Here is a 25936-nt window from a genome sequence, read left to right as displayed (position 1 = left end):
TTTTACTTATTTATTTGAGAGAGAGCATGAGAGGGTTAGAAAAGTCAGAGGGAGAAGCAGACTCCCCACAGATCTGGAAGCCCGATGTGGGACTCGATCCCGGGACTCCGGGATCATGACCTGAGCTGAAGGCAGTTGCTTAACCAACTGGGCCACCCCAGAGCCCTACAGATTGATTGTTAAATGAAATTTACTGAAAATGTGAAACTAGAAGAAAAATCAATGTGGAATTTAAGAATTGATTCAAAACTAACAAACATAACTAAATCGCATTATAAAACTAAAGGGTATAAGTTCAGGTCCTCAACTTAGAACTGTATGCAGCAGGTCAAATTGTTTAAATGCAATTGCTGATGATGGACCAGTACTTAGCCAGTAAGGGGAAGACAGGAATGTTCAGCGTGTATCTCTACATTTGTGAGGCCAACATTATCCAACTGTGCTGTCTGATACTGGGGTCATCAGCCATAGGTAGCTATTTACATTGAAGTTAATTAAACTTAAATTAGATTTAAAATCAAGTGCTTCAGGGCGCCTGCGTGGCTCAGTTAGTAAGCCTCTGCCTTCAGCTCAGGTCACGATCCCAGAGTCCTGGATCGAACCCCACATCGGGCTCCCTGCTCAGCAGGAGGCCTGCTTCTCCCTCTCCCACTCCTACTGCCTGTGTTCCCTCTCTCACTGTGTCTCTCTGTCAAATAAATAAATAAAATCTTTTCAAAAATAAATAAATAAATACATGAAATCGAGTTCTTCCGTCACACTAGCTATCTTTCAAATACTCAATGGCCGAAAGTGGTTAATGTCTAAGGTACTGGACAGCTTAAAGGAACATTTCTATCATTACAGAAAGTTCTACTAAACATTGCTATTTAGGGAGGATAATCACACTATTCCTTCTAATAATTACATGAAAGAGGAGGAGGCAGATGAGAAAAAAATAAAGTAAGAGAAAACATCGATGAGCCTTAGCGATTCTGGGCTAAATACTTAAAATGACTTATTTCAGATAACAGTTACAACTTTTCACACGAGTAGGAATTATAATGATCCCTATTTTAAATCTGATGACACTGCTTGGAGAGGTTAAGTAAATCACCACAGTTATACGTGTGTTAACTGGTTTAGCTGGGTTTTCACTTATGCCGTCTGACATCAGAGTCTATGCACAGCCGCCGAGTTATACTGCTTCTACTGAGGAACTTGAAACGTTTAGGGCCAGAGGGAACATTACACTTTGCATAAGCAATTCTTAATCCTCGATACATATAAGAAACATCTGGGGAGCTTGCTCAAGGTACAGTTATCTGAACCCTAATCCAGAGCAATGGGGGTGAGAGGGCACATGTGGGAATCCCCTAGTGCTTTGGATGTGCTGCCGGAGTTAGGGAATGACCGGTCAGAGATGTTCTCATCCACCTCCCAGAGTTCAGGTAACAAAATGAAATACCTACCGAAGATCACAGACAGATCTGGATTGAGAACCTGGACATCACTGCCATAGTCATAGAAGAACACGACTTAGGACATATAATGAACAACAATTTTCTCTTTCCTGATGCATACTATTATTTCATACAATTCACACAACACTTAGAAACTGTATGTCAGAATTCAGAATCTCGGGGCACCTGGGTGGCTCTGCCTTCAGTTCAGGTCATGGTCTCAGGGTCCTGGGATGGAGCCCTGCATCCAGCTCTCTGCTCAGCGGGGAGCCTGCTTCCCTCCCCCCACCCCCCCACCTGCCTCTCTGCCTACTTGTGATCTCTGTCTGTCAAATAAATAAATAAAATCTTAAAAAAAAAAAAAGAATTCAGAATCTCACAATGCAAGCTTATAAAAACTAAAGAACGGATGTAGCCCATTCTCCTCCTAAAGCAAGTAAGTCTTTTTCACTTAAAAGCAAATCTCGTCTTCCTTGAGAAAATAACACTTCCCTCTGAAGAAGAGATAAACCTTACTAGGAGCAGTATAATGTAGCAGAGATAGTATGACTGCCAACCAAGAAACCTGAATCCTAGTTCCGGTTGCGCTCGTAACTCAAGCCTTACCTTTCACTGAACCTTAATTTTCTCATCTATAAAATTATTAGGGTGCAGTGTGTGATGATCTCCAAGGTTCCTTCCAGCAGTGTCTCCATCCTGTCATTTGTGTGCAGGCTGAATAAACTTTAGAAATGAGATAGCCAACATGCTCCAGGAGGACACGTTCACCCCAATTCTAGTTAATCTATTGATTCATGTCAAGGGAAAACAGGGAGACTTCAGATGAAAACCCCACCCTCTCCTCCATCTTGTCAAGGTTCATTCTGATTCTTGTGACTGACTAGTCGGAGCTTTTACAAGACAGCATCCATTCAAGGAGACCCATTCCTTGGAGCTGCCTTCCAGAAACTGTAATGATATAACTACCTCTCACCCTCTTACATTCACGGCTGTTGCTCTCAAAATTATGAGGTGTTATACATTTTATCACCTTAACATCCATCAGCTCATCTCTACACCTCTAATCCTGGCTTAACTGTAATGCATTTTTACGTAGCTAGAGAGGTTAGCCAACCAAGACAGAAGTCACATCGTGAATAAGCGGCATGCTGAATATACACGTCTTACCTTACGCTTGTTGGTAGGACACACGTAGAGATAGCTTAGAATTGTTTTCAGCCCAACTTTATCATTCAGCTTCTCATAAGTTGTTCCATAATCAGTTGACCTATAATTCAAAAGGAGCATTAATGAGGACAGATGTATACGTCATTTGGCTGCTTGTCAGTATAACGCATGTTTTACATAGTAGAATGGCTCTCGGGAGGTTTCTACATGATTCATGTAGTATATAATGATGCTTAATTATGTACACAGTAGCATCATGTGAGCAGTTAACATTTGCATTTAAATTGAATGGGTAAAAATTAAAACCCCATCTCTTTACTGCTCCTTTCTGTACGTACACTGCATAAAGGATGTGGTTAATTTTAAAAGATTAAGAGATGAGGGTGTCTCTTGAATTGACCACAAAAATAAAGAGTTTTTATGTAGATTTGACATTTTCAAACCTTCTCTTTATCTTTGGCATGGTGGAAAAGCAGGTTCTCCTGATTTATCCACAAATTGCATTTCCCTTCATGAGTCATAGAATCTATGGTGGGTCAGTACCTTCAAAGGTCATTCAGTCTTTTCCTATTACTTAAGAGTAAGAAAACATCTTAATAATAAAGACATTTCACAGTCTTACTCAGTGGCCTTCTCTGGTGTTAAGCAACCTGGAGTTGGGAAGACATTACCTCTTGGCACTAACCCTATCTTTTTTGAAGATTCTCTCATCTTTATCTAGCCCTTGGTCAATAACTTACTAATTCTGACTGAATCAATAGGCTTTAATCACCGTCTCTATCAAAGCTTATTACCTATTTCAGAATTGTAATCTCATTAGATCAGCATGACAACCATGTGCAGGAGGAAACATTATCTGTATTTGAAGAAAGTAGCTGACGGAACTTAAATGACCTATTCAAAGAAAACAGCTGATAAATTGCCAGCGAGCATTTGAATACAGCTGTTCTGACCCTAAACCCTGTGTTACTTACACTATATCACAGTTTTCCTGTTGTTTTTGTTTGTTTCAATTTAAAGGAAACATACAATTTCCTCTTAGCCTTCTTTTTACATATAGAAGATCCCAATTCATTTATTCATTTACACCTATAGAACTTCTAAAATGTGCCAGACCCTGTGCCATGTGCCAGGATACCACACATTGCCTCCACTCCCAAAAATCTAACAGCTTTATTTGAGAGGCAGACATATAAGGCGATAATGTGTTAAGTTCAATGCTATAGATTAAAATTAACACGGCTTAGAAAATACACTTGGTTTAAATAGAAACACAAAAATGTAACCATTTTAATTCATTCCTGGTAGTGGTCAAAGTCCAAATTCCTACAGGCCATAAAGACCGCACAGAAGAAGTTTGTGTTAACACATCACTGTGCATTAAGAAGCTACCCTGGACCAAGCACCGGAGCAAGAAAGCTGCATAACGTGCAATCCTGCAATTAAGGGATGAAGAATTTAATCTGACTGGAGATCCAGGGCATTTTCCCCCTAAAATTTGTATATATATAGATAGATAATATATAACTATATAATAAACTATATTATAAATTACATAATCAATTATATATAATTAGATAATAGTCGACACTTTATAGAATTTAGGGGATGCTGCAAATCAGTGAAGACTGGGGTATTATGTAAAACTTCAAGAACTATTGCCCTTGAAAATGGAAAATGGGTAGGGTTTTAGGAAAGAGAACTAGAGGTCAACGTGCGTCACCCAATATATACCTGGCTTTCTTCTGGACCAGACTGTGCTCTATCCCAATCCAACAAACAGTGGTTTGATAGCCAAGAATATTTGAAGAGCATTGAAAACTCACAGATCCTATCCATGAACCACAACAAACCTCTTTAGATCCTCCTTCCATATTAATTTCCCCCCCCTCCTAAAATTCATGCTGATGTGAAATTTCCTCCAGCTTTCTAAGGAGTACCTGAGACTTCTCTCTTCACTCAGTGGAATCTTGGTGTTTGACATATTTTTCCCCCACTCCTACCCTGGCCTTACTAGGTCAACTTCCTCTGCTTCCTAAGACCTCCTTGTCTCTGAAATTTCACTAGCCTTTCTCTAGGTCCTTTCATGGGATAACTTTTTCTAATCTTTATTCTAAACAATATTCACAAGTTCAAGAACAAACAAATAGATGCAAAAATCTATTGGGGGGGGGCAGGGAAGGGGTAACGGGAGGAAGACAGAATGCATGAAGACAGCTCCACTGGCAGATGCTGTCCAGCCATATGTGGACATCAGCAGGACTACGTTGGAGATGAGAGAATGGCTTAATTTTCCTAGTGGGATAATCAGAATGGAGGCTAGAGAAGTAGAAACTAGTCTACAGGGGGGTAATAACTAGTTTCTTATCATGTCTACCAACTTGATTCATGATCAATGAGTATGTTCACATTAAAAAATTAAACTCCACAAGGACAAAGGAGGATGCTCCATGAGGATTTTACAGAGAATCACTCTCACTTGTGTGTGTGTGTATATGTGTGTGTGTTTAGCTGAAATTTCAATGTGACAGGATAATAGAGTGACCAGCTCAGACATACATTAGTAACATTTTTCTCAGAGAGCTTACAATAGGTTATTGGATACTTTCCCCTTATTACAACGTCACCGGTCCAGATCCTTCAAGGTGTCTGCCACCATTGTTTAATGCTGTCTCTTGCCCCTTGATTTTTCAAAGCTCAGAAAGTGAATCAAAATTCAATTCTCAATTCCAGCAGAGCTACATGTTTAAACATTATGGCATTGTAATAATTATCAGAGAGGGGAAAAAATGATGCATTTCCACATGCCCAAAATGGCACAGACTCGCAGTTGTCCAAAGTTGTCCCACGAAATTAGAATTAGATAGAGTGTTACATGCATCATGGGTAATACTAAAAGTCAGCCAGAACACATGGATTCAAGGGTACAGAAGCGAAAATATTAGTTTTTGTAGGCCAGTTGGTACGTAGTTACTGTGCTAAGTTCTCCAAATAGCACTTCCGCCAGTCTTACCACATGGTCCTCTCCCTTGGAGACCTCCTAGATTTCGTCACAGTCCAGCAACCTAAAGATTGAAGGTTGGCACAGCAGAGGTCCTCAAGAAATTCACTCAGCACCAAGAGGGGCACCTGCTCTGATTGGTTGGTGCCTATGCCGATCAGCCTGAGCCCCAGTGGAGGAGACAGTGACCTTGGAGAAGGCACCACACCCTGGAAAGCAATTCTTGCTGCCCATCTGCAAACTCCCCTTCCCAGCTAACAGATGCTTCCAGTTATCCTTGTATGGTCAACTGTGGGAACTGCAGCCCCTTAGGGATCTGGGCTTTGAAAGAGCGGATGAGAGACAGCTGAGCAGCAGGCAGGCTGGTGAGCCAATGCACTGGCTGTTAAAATATTCTAAGTATCGTCCCTAGGTATGGGGAAGAGGAGTGTTATCCGAGATCAAAAAATGTTAGGAAATGCTTGATAATGCAAAATTTAATGTTGAGAACTTATAAATTTTATTCTTCTCATATACATACATAAATCTTTTTATTTTAATATACACTGTGAACCTCTTAAATGCATATTCCATGAAGCACTTTCCAAACATATTTGACTCTAAGACTTGTTCTTGAGGGATATCTAATTAAATTACTGTTCTGAGCAACATACTTCAGAAAAGCATATCAAAGACCCCCCCCCCAAAAAAAAGGCAAAACAAAGATTATGAATCTTGGTTTTATAAGAAAAGGGGAACAATAAAAATATTTAAAACAAACCAAATTTGCAAAGAGAAATGGCAGCCTATGCTAACCATAAAATGACTGCTGTTATCAAGGCAAAAAAAAAAAAAAGTAATCTTAAAAAGATGTGTAGCACACAGAAATGTTTTTAAGATGTAATATAAACAGCCTTGAATTCTCAGCTTGTGCCATTTTTTAAAACATTCCAAAACAAACATTTTTTTTTTCAGGTTTTGTTTACAGGTTGACTTATATACAGATGGAAAACAGGGTTTTTGTCAACATCTATGCTGTGCAAGGAAAAGCTGAGAGCTTAAAAAAAATTAGCATTCCAATAAAGTAAATATGCAAGTGATTAAATCAAGGCACACAGGTTTTTGCTTTTGATCCTTAATCCTTATACTACCTTTCTGCAAACATATCTTAAATAGTGACTTTTAGAACATTTGAGAGTGTGTCTTTATTTAAGTATTTACTATAGTCATAGAGTTGAAACGAGCTGCCCTGATGGAGGGAGAAACCACATTCACTGTATGGCACCGCCTACTTTCCAAGACCTCTCTCAGATGGCGGTGTCCCGTCACACGCAAAGGGGTCAATACAGAGCACAACTGGTCTCCACAGGGAGTAGCGGAAAGAAAATGTGATTGCATTTCCTCTGCTATCATCATATACCATCAAATGGGATAATAAACAAGCACAGAATAATCCATAAACTAAATTAATCCATAAAAAGTAGGGCACACCAGGACCGGCGCGGATTAGCAATCCTTAATGACAGCTTGTGTGTGTTTGTTTTGTCACTCATTTTTTCTTGATCACTTTTGGTATGCTTTACCCATCACTTACTGAAACCCACACCATGAACCCTCAAAAAGAATATGAATCACAGAAAATACTTTCGACGTAGCTTTTTTAGAAGAGAAAATATTCGTGAAGTTACTACTACCATTTTTTAAATGGAACCAAATCTAGTCTACCGTATTTTACAGGATACATGTGCCAGTAGCTTTGTGTGGGGCTCGACTTAGAGAGGTAAGGATGAGAACCGGAATTTGAGAGTGAATGATGATGCTACACGCCGCTTCTGTAGTAAGAGCGCCAGGATTTCCTGATGGACTGTCATGCTTAGGAAACCTAACAGATAATAAAAATGAACGTTTCTAGGGGTGCTTACCATGTGATCGAAGCCCTTCACATGCAGAAGCCCGTGAGATGGACACTGATATTAATCACAGGTTACAGAGAAGGAGGAATCAGGGGTATAACTGAGGCCACAGAATTTGGACGACACTGTCCTCACGTGGCTGTCTTTTGAGAGCCTCCATCCTTAAGTCCATGGTGCACTGCCTCTCTCAAAGCCACTAGAGGAAAAGGAAATCTATTTACAAACTCCAGCTTAGAATTTCTTTGTAAAAGGAATATGAACTCAAAGTGTTTGAAGTTGTATATGGTGTAGACCAAAACCTGACTTTTCTTCATACCAGGCCAAAGGACGGAGGGCCTGCCAGAGAGAATCCACCTTAAGAAAACCATAAGCAGAAACTGTCACAATGGGCTAAGAAGAGAAGGCAAGTCGTCCATCTGGTGTACCCAAGCTCTGAGGAAGGCTAGAAATATGGAGAAAGTAAGTGGGTCAACATGTGAATTATGTGGTGACGTCTTGTGAAGATTATCAAGACGTCACAGCTTTATAGAAAGAGGAAGTACTTGAAGTCAAACAGACCCAGGCACAGACTCGCAACTAGCTGAGTAACCGGTCCATCCCCTGGGGTCCTCCACAAATCAACTTCAGAGACGCTTTTTTATCTACTAAATTGGTGACAGAACGGATGCCCAACTCTTAATTCCTCTGCCTTCTCTGCCTGCCCCCACCCCAGCGCGCTTCAGCCTTGCTGTTCTCTGTGTCTAGAAGGCTCTTCCCCCAGATGGCCTCCTCACGTCCTTCTGAACACTGGTCATCCTGTATGGAGTAGCATCTTTCCCACACCTCCAGCACTCTCCATCCTCCCTAGCCTCTTCTATTATCTCTATACTTGGTTTTTATCCCCCTCTGATACATTTCTAACTTATTATTATTACTTTTTTAAAATTTTCTGTCCTTCCCCTTCTGGAATGAAAGCTCCATGAGAGGAGAGCAGAAAGGATGTCTGTTTCCTGCTGCTGTCTTCTCACAAGAGTGCCCCGTACATGGCAGACCCTCACAGCCTGTTTTTCATGGACTGGCTGACTCGATGGAAACTTGTTCTTCTTGCATTTGCCAGCTGGACTTCTACTAAGTCAAAATGAAGAAGCCTGCATTGTCTGGCCAGGGTCTACTACAGTCCTTGCTCCTAGCACGTTCAGTCAGCCCTGAGGAGAGAAGTGGGGCCAGGGTGGGGAACATGTTCTATTCTCCTCTACTGTTTGATCCCGAAACTCCTGCCTGCCATCTTAGACTCCTCTAAGTGCCATAAGGGCTGGGGACACACGTTTGGTTCGTCCCCCACCCCCTGACAAATCCCCAGGCCTCAGGACGATGGTGGCACATCATGATGGTGTCTTCTCCATACAGAAGGTGAGGAATGTGGAAGCCTAATGGACACTCTCTGAACCAAGAACAAGCCAGGCCACTTCTTCAAAAAGAAGTAGCCTTCGGACCCCAGAGAGGTAACAGGTCCTAGCGCATGCGCACCAAGCCAGACTGCCAAGGTCACAAAACAAAGACGAAGCTTAGGGACAGGAAGCAAGGAAGCACCGGGGCATGACTCAAATCAGTGCCGATGAGATGTCCCAAATGCGGAACAGCATCCTCTTCTAAATCAAGCAGCTGTGGCTTCTGTGTTTTGTTTCTTTCCTAAAATTATTAAGAGCAGCCACTTTGACTGCTCCTAGTGCATTTGGCAGCATAAAAATAGCTTCCACAGCCAAAGGCGCATGGGCTGCATGGCAGACACTGCTCCCTAATAACTTAGGATGCATGAGGTTAAAGCAGTGAGAATAATTTAGGGTTCGGAAAATGTTTGCGAGTGAGTCGACATTTAAATAACTTCATTATCATTCATTGACAGATTTTTTTAACCTGTCAGTGCAATTGATATTTCTATTACCATGTTATAACAAACCTCTGCACATTTTAAATACAGTCACCAGATTCCATTAGTCTACCCACTGTCAAGAAAATATCTCCAAATCCATTTTTCTTAATACCTCAAGAATATAATAGGCAATCTACATCAAACGATGACGTTCAGCTGAAGGAAATTGTCTCCTGCTTTCTAAGGATTCTGCCGTGAAATACGTTTGCCTGTCAGCCTAAACATATAATTTAAACGTGCTGCTGAGACGTTATGGTGCATCCTGAGTGGAACAAGCTTCCCTCTGTTTCTTGGATACCCTGAGCTTTTCAGGTTAATTTGCAGAATTAGAGAGAAGGGGGGTTAAATATTGGGTTTAGGGAGAGGCGTGTCAAGGTGATATAAAGATATTTCTGCTCTGCCATGGGTCACAGTATTTCCAATTTAATTTGATTTGTAAATTTTTTTAAAGTTTTTTTTCTTTTTCCTTTTCTTTTCTTTTTAATGTAAGGGATGGGTACCTATGTACCTATGTGTCCACAAGTTGTAAACATTCCCGCTCATCTTTCTGGTCCTGCTGAGCCACTGTCTTTGTCTCCTTGTTGGAGTATCACGTTGCATTCCTGATGTTTCTTTCTCGTCGCACAGGGTAGCTGAGGTAAGAACCCTCTTGAATGCATCTGAATGCGACCGTGTAGGACTCCAAGGAAAAGATGTCGTCCACACCACGTCGCTACACATGCCACGTATTTCCACGAGAGGTAAAAACGTTTGTCCATGATACAGAGAACAACAAAACAGCGGTTACTCTTACCTCTGAAAGATCTTTCAGTTCACTGAGTATAAAAAATAACTAAAACCTGCACTGTTACCTGGATCTCCAACTATTCTGCCTAAGAAAGGGAAGGCAAATAATTTAAATAGAGGTCTCCTTTTAAAGCAAAGGTTTCTTTTTCAGGAGCAAGGCCAGGGAAGAATATTATCCTTAACTAGATGACGTCCACGACTTCCTTCTCACACACCTGCTGGTCTGAAGCATCTCTCTCCGTACCCTCCACTCCCACTCCACTTTCCAAGCTGGGGCAGGCGGTTACCATCCTGCTGTGGCTAGAACCCCTTGCAAGAACACACTAAAGCAACCGCTCGCTTTTTCTCACAGGTGCAGCTGCTCTCATGTCTCCAAGGCTTTGCACTTGCAGTACCCACTGCTCAGCAGACAAGCTGGTAGTGGTGGCGAGGGCAGAGGGCACTTACTCCTTCTTATCTTTCAAAATTTCATTCCACAACGCCTCTCCTGGCAATGCCCGATGACTAGGGGACTTCATTCTTCCTTCGATGACATCCCAGATCCCTGTACATTGTACTGAAACTGTCAAGGCTCACAGTTTTCTGTGTTAATAGACTCTGTTCTCTGAAGGCAGGACTCGTTCATATTTACCCTTTCACCCTTCTTTCTGCCCGTTTCTCTGTTTCAAGCCTGGACTCAAATACCCCTTCCTTCACTGAACTTTCTCACAGCCCTTTGCAGAATGAGCTCAAACTTATCTGAATGACTCCTACATTGTTTTTATATTCCACGGAGTGTGACCTTATCTGGTGCTGCTCGCCCCACCTGCTACCACCTGCTAGGGAGCACATTGCATTTATGCTTACTCTTCTGTCCCTCCAACATTGTAGCTACTTCTTGAAATCCAGAAGGGGCTCCAACCATGGTGCTGATTGAACTGAACACCACTTCTCTTAAATATTCTCCTCTGTTATTGCAAAGTATAATTGGAGAAATTTCACGATAGGTGGTTGTATTTCTTTTCGCAGGGTGAGGGGGCAAGAAAATTTTAGGGCTCTCCTACCCTGAGTTTATACCAGGCAAGAATCATTAGACATAAAAATAAGAGAATTTAGGGGCTTACTTAGGAAGAACTCATACAAATATGTACACAAAATGTCTTAGACATTGTTAAAGTACTCAATATAAATATAGCAATGGAAAACAAAACACGCATTTATCAGTTACACAAAGATAAATTGGGGGGGGGCATTCAACTTTGCCAAGGGCTCTCTCTTCTGATATGACCCTGATGTCCAGGCATTTCTGATCCATCACACAGTGTGTTACCCCACGCTCATACCTGCTTGCCAAACTATTTATAAGTAATAATAGTGAATGCTTACTGAACACTTAAAACACACCACACACAGGCTAAGCACTTTGCAGGGACTGGCTTGGTTAATTCTCATGGCATTCCCTGAGTTAACTACCGGTATGATTCACATCTTATGGATGAGGAGATCGAAACTTAGAGAGGATGACTGACTTGCCCAGTGCTACATGGCAACAGTGACCTGAGCTCGATTCAGACCTGGGTAGTGAGTCTCTGAAGCCTAGATACTTAATACAGACATGGAGGAGCTCATGGTTTGAAATTGCGCTCTTTACAGAAGGGTAGTTTGTCTGAAAAAAAGAAATAGGATGGAATTTTCCAGTGAAGCACACGGAACTTAGATCACCTGCCTCTCAAACAATGAGGCACCACTATGCATCAATCTGCCAGTTATCATCCTAAAGTCAATTTTGTGCTTGAAGGAGGACCCCCAGGCCAAGCATCGAAGAAGCCAAGACTCAAAGGTATTGATAGTACTAGAGACCACTGCAGACTTTCCCCCTGGTTGTGAAGAGTTCCAGACAGGAAATGGCATACAGAATATATATATATATATATATATATATATATATATACACACACACACACACACACACACACACACACACACATACACACACACATACATGTATATATGTACATATATATACATATATATATAATACACACACACATATATAAAATCTCCTGCATTTTGCCATCCTTGTCAGAAAACAAATTTGAGCTATAATTGCTAATTGTCACACACTGTTTGGCTAAAGCAGCACCGTAATTGTCTTGCCTTGGGAACAGGCAAATAGTAGTGAAATGTTTATTGAATGAAGCCAATGTGACTTGCTCCTCCTTGCCCTTCAATCAGAACATGCACATGAAAATTATGAAAAATATCAAAAACTAATGATGTACTATATGTTAGCTAATTGACCATAATAAAAATTGTGAAAAACGTATTCTAGAAGCATAAGCAACTTAAATGTTTAATGGTGACAATGGGTTGTATTTGATTCCCTGATTATAAATGATCCAATTATCCAAAGGTGTGGAAGTTGTCCTCTGGGTGTCACGGTCTAGGGTCAAATCATTAGGGTCTGTTTCCCATAGATGGACAGAACGTCATCTTCACATGATGGTGCACAACTGAGCTTCTGCTACCTTGAGTTTTCTGAAAGTTAAGTGAATGAAAAATGAGTGAGATGCTTCCTCATATGTAACTGGAGAGGACTGGACTAGCTGATCTCTAGCCTTGTTTGTAATATTCTAGAATTCCTGTAGCTGGAGGAGTTTGGGGGAATTCTGCATCCATAGGGAAGCCTAAACACACTTCTGAGAAGTAAGGCTTCGAAAAATATACCATCCTGAAACGGTACGAGACAATCAGGGCTTGAAGTGTGGAGATGGAGGTATATCCTTTGCCTGTTACATCCTATCTATTTTCTTCTTAGTTTCTTTAAAAGTGAAATGATTGAGACTGGCCAAGAAAACATGCTTTGTTCATTGTTGCATATCATTGCAAGATTTTATAATATCACCATTTCTGTGTTCCAATTACTTTCAGGAAAGCTAAAAATTCTAGACTATTAAAACTTCAATAAGATCTTAGAAATGTTTTCATCTCTATTCAATGGTTTTCTTTTTCTTTTTCTTTTTTTTTTTTAAGCAGTGGGAGAGTTTAAGCCCTACTCTAACTATACATTCAACAGATAGGGAGCTATCCTCATTGAAGCAACTGTCTGCCCTTCCAACCTGTGTTTTCCCCCCGGCCCCCGCCCACGCCAACCCCCACACATTCCAGTCTTCCTCTTTTAGTAATTCTTTAACATTTTCACACAGCTTCCAGGGCTCAAAAAAGCAGTTTCCACAAAATGGAACAGGCTCAACTATATGATTCTGCAGATGAAGAAACTGAGAGTCTGGGTAGAGTAAGTCAAGCATTCAGGTGAGCCTTGAGTCATGGAGAGAACCCAGGTTTTCTGATTCTCATGCCAAAACACTTCTCAGAATTGCAGGTTATCAAATACGAAAAATATTTTCATCTCATCTGAGAATAAAATTCACTTTATAAACCCTATCCATCTTAGAACTGATTAATACTGTAAAGAAGGAACACAATACTATATGGGAAAAAGCCGATTCTCCTCCAAAACCAAACAGGGGCGCCTGGGTGGCTCAGTGGGTTAAGCCTCTGCCTTCGGCTCAGGTCATGATCCCAGAGTCCTGGGATCGAGCCAGCCCTGCAGCAGGCTCTCTGCTCAGCAGGGGGCCTGCTTCCCCTCTCTCTCTGCCTGTCTCTCCGTGTGATCTCTGTCTGTCAAATAAATAAATAAATAAATCTTAAAAAATAAAAAATAAATAAAAAATAAAAAAACCAACCAAACAAAAAACCACAGAGGCTTAGACGTTTAAGAAACCTGTACAATTGCTCTTTGGAATCATACCAAACTAAAAACAATGGCAACAACTGGGAACCAGGACTAGAGCTGATAGTCAAAGAGGATATAAAAATTTTTTAAATTACGTATAATCCTTACAGAGAATGTACTCCAGTATCCGTCATGGAATAGATTAAAGAAACAAACAAAAAAGCCCAGAAACACTTGTATCACTGGTGTGTGCCCCCTCCAGTCTGCATGCATTGATATCTAACTGACCCACAGGCAAAATCCCTTCTACAAAATCCGGATGATGCAGCTAACTAGGGACAGAGTTCTAACCTATACCATCACTTGAGGCCACACTGACATTCATCCACAAGTATCCAGGAGAATGGCCTGGTCCTACTGCCCTCAGATTTTCCAATTTTGTTTAAAAAGCGAAGTAATATCAGAAAAACTGGCAGTCCCATCCACAATCTTAAAAGAGCCCCTTCCCTTGGGAAGCCTGGGTAGCTCAGAGGGTTAAGCGTCTGCTGTGGGCCCAGGTCATGATCTCAGGGTCTTGGGATACAGCCCTGCGATGGGCTCCTTGCTCAGCAGGGAGCTTGCTTCTCCCCTCACCCTGTCTGCTCATGTATATGTGCTCTCTTGCTCTCAAATAAAATAAAATCTTTAAAAAAAAAAAGTTAGTCCCTTCCCTGAATTCTTACATGCTTCAAGATGAACACAGTATAAATTAAAAGACTCAGATCCTTTTCTGTAGCACTGGTGGCACCTGAAGACGTGGTAACAGGTGCTGCAAAATGTTTGCCAGAATCCAAGCCTGATTCTTTGCAACCAAGCATAATGTGCAGCTCCCTTGGAGTTAATCTAATTACTAGAAACAGTGTAGCACTATAGCGCAGTGGCCCATTCATTCACGCATTCAACGATTATGTGCGTTGTGTTGTGTCTCCCATGTTCCATGCTCCCTTGTTCTGGGCCCTGGCAATTAAAGAGAGAAAGGAAAAACAAAACAAAACAAAACACAAACAACAAGAACAACAAAAACAACTACAAATTTGTTCTTCTTGCAGAGCCTAAATTCCACTGGGGAGAGACCGATGGTAAGCATAGACACGAACGTATAATTTTTCAGGGGATGGTAAACGCCATGAAGGAAAAGAAGAGGAAGGAGGACGGAGAGCGAAGATGGGGTGTGCAATACACAGCACGGTCAAAGAAAGGCCGCTGTGATCAGGCCTTTGAGAATACACTGGAATGGTAGAAAGTGGGCAAGTATGTATGGTGAGAAAAGGTATTTATTACAGGCAATAGGAAGAACAAGTACCAGGACATTAACTGAGGTCCCAGCTCAGAGTGTGTGACTCACGGAAAGGAGGTGAGCACACCCAGGGCAGAGGCTATAAACAAGGAGGAGAACGGAAACATCTTAATAGCACAAAAGTGCCGGGAGCGTAGTTTCCGTGCCTGTATAAAGGGGATAAAATGGTATCCATTTTCATAGGATTGTTGGAAGGGTTAAAGGAGATGCTCCCTGAACGTTCTCGACGTGTAGCAAGAATTTATCAATATAAACAGTTATTATTGTAGGTGGTCATTGGTTTAAGAGAATTTGCTTCCAAGGAACAGATTTAGGAGATAGAATCTGAAGGTCCAAAGGGCGAAAATGATATAGAACATCATAGATCACTGACTTAGAACAACTTATTTGAAATCCCAGAGGAAGGGGGAAAAAAACAACAGAAAAAAAAAATAAAGGGAAGTGAGATGCAGTGTGGTTTCTTAAAACAGATCATTCTCCTTGATAGAACATTCCCAGAAGATAGTTAGCAGGACACATTGATAATGGTGGGGACTGTGTAATCTGTATGTGGGAGTTTAGGGGATGAAACACTATATCCTTAAGCAGATCTCACTCTCGCAAAACATTAGAAAACACCGCTTGATGGAAGTGAGCTGGTGGCACATTATTTTAGAGAACTCTTTTCTGAATAGAACTTAGATCTGATGCCATGACCCAGATTCTTCCTAAAATATTTTGGTCCTATAACTTACTATTTCTCAACCCCCAAAGCCACCCAAACTTATTTTCTACACATATCCCTGCTTTTTACATCCCTACTTTTTCAAACTATAATTCTCTCTTTCTCTCAAAAATAATGTCCTCTAATTCACCTCCATTAAGCACTATTTTCAATTTTCAATAGCTGGCTCCAGTTCCTAATTACACCAGTAACTCCTTCAACTCAGGGCCTTTAGACTTTTCTCACTTCAGAACATTTAGTGTTTATGTGTCTACCTTACAAGAAAAGCGATGAGGGGTCACCCTTCCAAAAGGAGTCAGCGCCAGGTCTCGTCACAGTAATGGGCTCTGAAGTTGCCAGCGCAGGCTTTGCCAATGACCTGCTGAGTGACCTTGGGCAACTTGCCCAACATCTCTGGGCTGTATTTTTTAATAATGCTGATTGACCTCACAAGGTTGCTGGGCGGAATCACTAATCAACCTGATTGTGAAACACTTAGTCAATAGAATCCTTTATAAATATTTACTAATATACAATGAGCTCATTGCATTTGAGAGCCAAAGAATTTGTATCATCAGAGAAAACACTATCTGGACTCTGAAGTAATAGTCAAACATTGTGCCTAAAATGGATCGTTTCTCTTAAATAAAAGTCTACTGGATTTTGGGATGGTTTAGGTTTCTTATCCTAAGTGATGGGAGTGAATCAGATCAGAGAAGTTTAGTTACCCACTAAATAAAGGAAAGAGTGATTCTAGTCCATTAAAGCAGTAAAATGAATGCAGCCATCAAAAGAAATGAACCCCTGCCATTTGCGATGACGTGGATGGAACTAGAGGGTATCATGCTTAGCGAAATAAGTTAATCGGAGAAAGATAACTATCATATGATCTCCCTGACATGAGGAAGTGGAGATGCAACGTGGGGGGTTTGGGGGGTAGGAAAAAAATAAATGAAACAAGATGGGATCAGGAGGGAGACAAACCATAAGAGACTCTCAAATCTCACAAAACAAACTGAGGGTTGCGGGAGGGAGGGGGGTCGGGAGAGGGTGGTGGGGTTATGGACATTGGGGAGGGTGTGTGCTATGGTGAGTGCGGTGAAGTGTGTAGACCTGCTGATTCACAGACCTGCACCCCTGGTGGCTGATAATACATTATATGTTTACAAAAAATTTAAAAAATTTATTTTAAAAAAAAGCTGAACCTACCTCTAAAAAATAATAATAAATAAAATGGTTTTTAAAAAAGCAGTAAAATGATATGCAAGGGGAAAAGTATTCAACACTCCTATAGTTACATTGTGTACAACCAAGCTTATCACTCAACAAACCAGATGAACTGGGGGCTGTGCCGGATACTGGGGATGAAACAGTCAATAAAACAAGGACTCCCGTCTCAAGGAGCATGCATTCTAGCATAAGAGACAATCTATCCCACCAATAAAATTATTTGATATTTTGCTGTTTATATAAGTTCTCAGATGAAGATAAGCAGACTAGGAGTCCCTGGGTGGTTAAGTCAAATAAGCATCCAACTCTTGATTTTGGCTCAGGTCATGATCTTGGGGTTGTGAGATGGAGTCCTTAGTCCAGCTCTGTGGAGTCTGGTTAAGATACTGGTTAAGATACTTTTTTTCCCTTTGCCTATCCCTGTGCTCTCTCACTCTCTCCCTCCTTCCCCCTCTTAAAAATTAAAAAAAAAAAAAAAGAAGAAAAGAAAGAAAGAAAGGAAGGAAGAAAGAAAAACAAAACAAAACAGGGTATTGCTATAAAAAGTGGCAGCATGGTGCTTACTTTCGTTTGGGTGGCCTTGGAAGACTTCTCTGGGCAGATGCATTAAGCTGGGGAGGGAAATGGGTGTACATGGAAAACAGAAGAAATTACAGTTTCAAAGGCCTTAAGGTATATTCAAGGAACCGAAGAAAATTGCAAGCTTATAGCTCGGAGGGTAATGAGAGGAGAGAAACAGGCAGGGGCTGGATCAGACAAAAAGTCTTCCTTGGAGGACAGTGTAAGAAGGTTGGGTTTTCTCATTGGTGAGATGGGAAGGCACACAAGGGATGTGATCAAAAATATGACAGAAACTGACATTTTTTAAATGGTCATTTTGTCTGCTGTGTGCAGAATATATTAGAGAACAGCAGGAGTAGGAAAAGCAGGGAGTCCAGTTTGGGGATAAGGATGGCTTGGAGAGAGGACTTAGTGTAGCAGTCCTCCTTAGGCTTCGTTTTTCAGTGAGGAATACTTATAGGCCATCATCAAATTATCAACTGCACCAGAACACAGCAGCTTATAATTATTTCTATCAACAATTTCTAATAATTTCTATTTGTTATTTACAACATTTTCCAGTGACAATACTTTTTTCAGTTTACGCTTTTTTAATGTAATCCTACAGGATTCAGTACAGGAAACTTCCTTTTCCTGTAGGACTAGGCAACTCTCGTGATTTTTGATTACAGATACCCTGAATGGGATGTGGCTTCTTTGACATTGAGGGTGAAGATTTTATAAGCAACATGAATAATTCAGCAGTGTATTAGTTGTGCTTTATTATTACCATTTACTTCAACTTGAACTATACTTCGAGAGTTATGGACTTTTTTTTTTTTTAATCAGCAGAAGCTCATCTATCACTTTGCATCCAAGGGAGCTACCAGGTTATAGAGTTTGCTATTTATAGTGACAATTGTGATTCAAAATGAGAATCAGTATTTTGTTCCCCTGCCATCTAACCTTAGGTCAGGCGCAGGATCTACAGATGGAATTTTACAGGAAGTGAAATGAAAGCACAGAGCTGGAGATTAATGCCAGAGCAAGTGCTCAAGGGAATGCACTCTCTGGCTGCTTCCCAGAAGAAAAATGGTCAATAATGTGGACTGTGTGTCAAAGCTACGTGGAGGGGTGGCAGAGAAGTGACAGGCAGGATGTCCCAGCATTTCCACATCAGGGTGCATGAGCCTAATTCTCTGAAAATGAAGGATGATCTCCCAAAATTCTGTTCAGAGACTGCCTCGTTAAAGAAGTCTCCAGGACTTGTTAAATCTTCAGCTCTTTATTGAGTACCATTTATGTGGTTAGCTGTGAGCTATACTTCCCTCCCACACTGCTGCATAAATTCTTATGTCCCTTGCAAATTACCACCACCATCAGCACCCACTTAATCAGTCCCTCCATCCTGTACCCAAAGATGTGGTTCATTAAGAGGATTTTCTAGAAGCTTCCCATGGATGGAGACCAGGTCTGTATGGTGTCCTTTGCACTCCGCATAAAGGCTTCAGTAATTAGGTATTTATCTAATTTTTTCTTATAGTAATGAGGCTAATGAGAATCTGTTGCTATTTTCATACCTCTGAAGACATTTCAGCTCTTGTTTGCTTTAAAATGTGTTTGAAAATCCTGGGAGAGACCTTTTCTTTTTTGCCGCAGCTGGGTTTTTATACAAATTATGATTAATAACCAATCTTCCCTAAAATTCAGGGAACAAAACTCAGGTTGCTTAATGGGCTTTAGGAGGAAATTCAAACATCAGTCTATTCTTGAAGAGGTTATACTCTAGTTTAAAAAAAAAATGGATAGAGCACTCAGCAAAGAAAACATAGGTGAAGTTTGGTGAACTGTGGAAAATAAAATAAATATTTGATCTGTTCATCATGAGAGACTTCTAGGACCTGATGGACTAGAATTCTGGAGAAGGACCAGGCAAAATGCAGATTCTGGAAGAATCTGGTTCCTCTGGTGAGCCAATCGCACTTGCACATTAAAGAGGAGTCATCTGCTCCATGCAGAACCTGAGCTGGTCCCATGGTACAGAGAAGAGAAGCAAAGGGACAGAACATGCCTAAAAGGAGCAGGGTTTCTTCCAAAGCACCTGGCAAGGTACTCTTACAGACGTACTTTCCTAGTTTCCAGATGATGAAAGCAAGGCTCCAAGAATTGAGGGAAACTGTCCATACTCACACAACTGATAATGGGTAGAACTTGGTTTCAAAAGTCAATCTGGCTGGGGTGCCTGGGTGGCTCAGTGGGTTAAAGCCTCTGCCTTCGGCTCATGTCATGGTCCCAGGGTCCTGGGATCGAGCCCCGCAACGGGCTCTCTGCTCAGCAGGGAGCCTGCTTCCTTCTCTCTCTCTGAATGCCTCTTCGCTTACTTGTGATCTCTGTCTGTCAAATAAATAAATAAAATCTTTAAAAAGAAAAAAAAAAGTCAATCTGGCTGACTCCACAGTCCATACTGTGGAGTCGTAACTTCTACCTCTCTCTCTGCCACAAACTACCCAAGAAGGAATTGAATACCGCAGGTCTCCCTGACCCTCACTCCTTACCTATGCATGTCCCTATGGTATAAATGGCCAACTTGCATATGACCTAGGGAATTTGTTTTTGATGAGTTATTAAACCTATATGAGCAGGCCAAGAGCAGATAGGGGTTCCTTTAAAGGTCCAGACAGAACCAACCACTATTTCCAAGTCGAAATATTTCCCTTGTCACTTTGCTGGTATTTCTCATCTGGGGTGCCACCATCTCCTAGGGGACCCTTTGTAAATTTGTGGGATGTGTTAAAATTGTTGTAATAAAAAAAAGATAAAAAAAAATAAGATTGTTGGGGCACCTGGGTGGCTCAGTGGGTTAAAGCCTCTGCCTTCGGCTCAGGTCATGATCCCAGGGTCCTGGGATCAAGCCCCGCATCAGGCTCTCGGCTCAGTGGGGAGCCTGCTTCCCCCTCTCTCTCTGCCTGCTTCTATGCCCACTTGTGATCTGCCAAAAAAAAAAAAATGAAATCTTAAAAAAAAAATAAGATTGTCATAATGATTGGAGGGGGGCTTGGGGTATGGGCCAGGAGATGCTAGATATCACCACACATAATGCTCAAATATTACACTAGGCTTTCCTATAGCTGGAAAAATATCTTTAGAGTCAAATTCCATTTTACATATCAACATATATATAGTTTTTGAATTTTTAACATATACTGAGTTTTATAGACTCTAACTCCCATTTAATTCAAGGGAAGATTGTGTTCTTTTGCAAGTTTTATTGAGAACTTTTCCAAGAGCTGTTCACCATTTCTTTTCTTTTCTTTCTTTCTTTTTAAGATTTTCTTTATTTATTTTAGGGAGAGATGGAGGGTCAGAGGGAGAGAGAGAGAGACTCTGAAGGAGACTCCGTGCTGAGTGCAGAGCCAGACTCGGGCTGAATCTCACAACCTCAAAATCATGATCTGAGCTGAAACCAAGAGTTGGATGCTCAACCGACTGAGCCACCCAGACACCCCTCACCATTTCTTAAAATCACATAACTGACAACCAATGCCGCTCATGGGAAATGGGTTGCCAATCCTACCCATTTGTATCAGTCTTCATCATACTCTTCTTTTGGACAACTTGACTTCCAATGGTGTAGGACCAGTACTCTCACATATTTAAAATAAATGAGAAAAAAATGTATACACATATTATACATTACACTTTTTTCTTTATATTAGAGATGATCTATTTTTATTACATTTTAATGATATATGTGGGTGAGTCTGGTAACTAGAATCTTTCCTCCCCTCCAAAGATGTCCTTCCCTGATGAATATGTGACAAAAGAAACACTGCATATATAGTTGAGGTTATTAATCAGTGAATCTTAAAATAGGGAGCTTATCCTGGATCATCTGGGTGGATCCAATCTAATCACATGTGTTTTTAAAGGCAGGGGAAAAAAAAGAAAAAGAAAGAAAAGCAGAAGAGTAAACCAGAGAGTAAGCATGAGAAGGATGCTAGGTGTCATTGCTGGATTGAAGATGGAGAGGCCACGTGAGAACAGGATATGGATAGTCTCTAGGAACAACAAAAAGGACCAGAGGACAGCCAGCAAAGAAACAGTGACCTCAGACCTACAGCTTCAGGAACTGGATTTATCAATAACCTGAATGAACACAGATGAGAACCCTATCCCAGAGTCTCCAGAGGGGAGCCCAGCCAGTTGACACATTAACTTCAACCTTACGAAACCCGAAGTAGCAAATCAGCAGAGTTCGCCTGGTCTTCTGATCTACAAAACAGTGCTTTGCTAAGCAGCTAAATTTATGGTAATTTTTGAAACAGCAATAGGAATCTAACACATTTTCATGTGAGATATTCATTCTTTTTCTTTTTAAGGTGGGGGAAGGGGGGGAAGGGGAAGGGGGATGGGGAAGAGAGAGAATCCTCAAGCACATTCCTTCTGAACGTGGAGCCCGGTGCAGGCCTGGATGTCACAACCCTGAGATCATGACCTGAGTTGAAATGAAGAGTCAGACACTTAACCAACTGAGCCACCTAAGCACCCCAGAGATACTAGTTCTAATAAGATCGATAATGGTGGAGTTGGTGGTTAAGATGGTCGGAATCCAAAATGTAGTCTGTATCCTTATTTGGACCCTAGAACAGATATTGATCAGGCTCTGATAACAGCCCAAAATAAAGTTTTTTGTGTGTAAGGGTTCCATTTTACTTGTTATATAAGCATGTTCTACTCCTCCCGACAGAATCATAAAAAGAGCCAGCCATATTCTACTTAGAAATATTAACTAGACTAGCCTTGGAACTAAAGAACTACAAAATAATCTTTTTAAATAAAAAAGAGAGAGAGAGAGAGAGAGAGAGAAAGAAAGTGAAAGAAAAGAGTATATTTATAAACTTAATTAGGAAGAGTTCTAAGTTGAAGAGTTCCTAAATTTTATGTCAGTGAAGTGCATTGAAAGACTGACTCTCTAAAGGACAGTCTTTCTGACATTTATGATATAGGGCAGAGGAAGAAAGCCTGTTAAAAATTCAGATCCCTGGGTCTCTTCCCCAGAACGTCTAGTCCAACAGGTCCTAGAAGCACTCAGGAAAAGAGAACTTCAAAGGTTTCCTAGATTTAGAACAATCTATTTTGAGAAAAGGTTCAGCGTGTTTGAAACTCTACAGGATAAGCAAAGAGGAGGCTAACAAACCGGGAAGAAGAAAAAAAAAATGGTACAAAAATATCAAAATTCCTCCTGGTGCGAGTACACAGAATCAGTGCTCCCCTAACAACCAAGCAGGAGCTCTACTTCCCGAAACAAAGTAAATCTCTTAAAAAAGGACAGAAAAGACCAATTACGTTTGAACAGAAAGGCTATCATGGTCCAGTGCAAAGACCATGGGTTGTGGGGATGGTTAGACCTTTATTCATGTCCTGATTGATTCACTCACAAGGTGATTCTTTTTTTTTTTTTTTTTTTTTTTTTAAGATTTCATTTATTTATTTGACAGACAGAGATCACAGGTAGGCAGAGAGGCAGGCAGAGAGAGAGAGAGGGAGGAAAGCAGGCTCCCTGCTGAGCAGAGAGCCTGATGCGGGGCTCAATCCCAGGACCCTGGGAAAACGACCTGAGGTGAAGGCAGAGGCTTTAACCCACTGAGCCACCCAGGTGCCCCCACAAGGTGATTCTAAGTATTTTCTCCATCTTCTTCAAGTTTTGGTGTCTTTCTCTGCAAATGAGAACGGTATCTACCCCTCGGGGTGGTGGTGAACATTAAAAGAACTATAATGATTTCTGGCACACTGTAGCTATTTAATAAATACCTATACTTCTGTCTGTTCCCTGTTAGAAACAAAAGTTCCACGGGTGATAAATATATTTTAAGTTGACTAATCCCCGCCCCTGGTCTTTAACCTTTTCAGAGAGAAGAGCTTGCATCCCATTAATTTTTAAAGGCCAGAAAAGGAAATTCATTAACATCTCTTAGTCATTTGTTCCAGTAACATCATTTATACCAGGAATTCCTTCTTCAGATCCCGCGTAATAAAACGCAAGCCTATTATCCATCCACAACATGTACTTACAGAGAAGAGAAAAATTAAATTGAGACAACCAAAGGTAGTTAAAGACCACTGGGCTCAACAGCAAGAGCTGAGATTAAAATTTGCTGCCAGCCTATGAACCTACCATTCTTAAATAGATTTCTTACCTGGTATCCTATCAATCCCCAGTGGACTGGCAATAATTATGGCGCCAACTGCCCTTTGATATGTCTGTATTCATTCAACCACATGTACTGAACATTTGATTATTTGCCGCAGGCCCTGTAAGTACCTCAGACACAGAAAAGAATATGAATCGGTCCCGTTCCCTCTAGGACTTCTAAGGGAAATCTCACGTAAAGTGAAATCTAAGTTACCATCAGATGCTCAGTGAAAGTAGTAAATGCCTAAATTCTTTCCCTATAGATTTGCTGTGGTTACTCCTGGGTTGTCTGTGAATCAGCCTCATCTTTAACAAGATACCTGCGGAATGGTTTGCAGTTCATCTGGTTCTACCAACCTCATTCTGGCCATACTGTCTAGATCGGGGCTTAGCAAACTTTCTTCTGTAAATGGTCAGACACCAAATATGCTCATCTCTGAGGGCCACAGAGTCTCCCTTGTAATTCAACTCCATCACTGTAGCAGGAAAGCTACAGTGGATACATAGACAGATACATAGACGATACATAGACAGATAGGGTGGCTGTGGTCTAATAAAACTTTATTTATGAAAACATGTGGTAGGCAAGAATTTGGCCATAGCTTGATGACTCTTCTAGAATCTAGATTCTTTAGACTAGATTTCCTAGTTGCTGACTCAGCCTTTTATCCCGAGATTTACACACACACACCCCCACACACACACGTACTCTTTTTCTCTCTCTCTCTCTCTCCCCTTGGGATAAGAAGGGAATGACAAAACAAAACCAAAAGCAGTGGTTCTCCTGATAGGAGGCTTTCCTAAAGAATTTTAGTAAAAATGGGATAAATAACAAATTACATTGTCTGGAGATATATCCAAGGGCTGGATTGGAAGCCCTGGACTAAATGACCCCTTGATGACTGCTGAGGTTGAATGGGTCAATTAAAAAACCAAATAACAATATCAAAAAAAAAAAAAAAAGCAAAACCTTCATGGACTCAAGTTCCATTCTGATTATAGTGAACAACTGTCACCACATACCATAGCACTGTGCCCACAAAAGCCAAATGATATGCATAAGTCACTGCTGGAAGTCTCAGAAGAGGTTCAGCATAAGGTGTCCCGAGGATGCTTAGGAGGGCTGCTCCCTTTGCCACTGGTAGAGTCATTGACATTTCAGAGTCAGCAGATGTCTTTCAGTCTGATTTGATTTTAGAAGAGCCACTTGCCACCAATCTCAGATATGTGTCTGATCTACATAAGCATGTTATAAGCCCTAAGAGTACCTCTGAATGAGGGGTGAGGTTCGTAAGTTTAGAATATATTATCAGCAATATTAATAAAACCTTCATTTTTTTTCCCTTTTACCCTTTGAAAGAGTTTTCATTTCTCTTTCATATAGCAGGTTCTGTCATCCTCAAAGATCGAATGGGGCACATAGGAGCTAATATGCACAATCATAAAGAATAATGAGCAAATCTATTAGCCAACGATCTTGATTGCAACTCTGTTACCAGCTCTACTCAATTCCTTGACTTAAGCTTCCTGGACTCAGAGGAAAGAAAATAATGATGGTTTTGACCTTGCACAGGTAAAGTGACCCTTCACACAGTGTCACAGCAGGAAGAATCTGGGGTGTTCCCTGTTTTTATATGTTGGCATCTCTAATCAAGGTACAAGTTCTTGCTCAAACTTCACAGTGCACCCATAGCGGCAGTTCTGAGCCAATGAATTGTTATTTTCCCTGCTGAACACATCAGCCATTTCTCAGGCCACATCTCTAGAACACTGCTTCCTCTCCTGAATTCTGCGAGCTACTCAGCATCCAGGCAAGTTGTCAAGACTTACGCCTTCCTCCCTGACTCCTTCTCTTTCTTTCTCCTTCATTCTTGCTTTCTCTCTTTTGAAACATATTCATGGCCCTGTTATGAGATATGGATGCTGTGAGACATGGGGCTCTTGGATTCCAGTGGTGACGAAAACTTAACATTCAATCCCTTCATACAAGATTGCAAACAGTCCAGCTACATCTACTGTGGG

At 41.0% G+C, this 25936-nt stretch overlaps 1 protein-coding gene across 5 annotated transcripts in view; it reads right to left on the bottom strand.

Moving 5' to 3' along the window:
* SORCS1 (sortilin related VPS10 domain containing receptor 1) overlaps positions 1-25936 on the bottom strand; it is a gene marked incomplete at both ends in the record, with an annotated part of 503495 nt that overhangs the window by 228925 nt on the left and 248634 nt on the right. For all 5 annotated transcript variants that reach the window (XM_080823332.1, XM_080823334.1, XM_080823333.1 and 2 more), the window contains one exon: positions 2610-2709. In XM_080823332.1, coding sequence (XP_080679458.1) covers positions 2610-2709 — 100 coding nt within the window. The remainder of the gene's footprint in view (positions 1-2609; positions 2710-25936) is intronic.

Source organism: Martes martes (genome assembly GCF_963455335.1).
Source record: "Martes martes genome assembly, chromosome: 14".
NCBI classification, from domain to species: domain Eukaryota; kingdom Metazoa; phylum Chordata; class Mammalia; order Carnivora; family Mustelidae; genus Martes; species Martes martes.
Note: the sequence above shows the minus strand (reverse complement) of the source record. Positions and strands in the feature narration are given on the sequence as shown.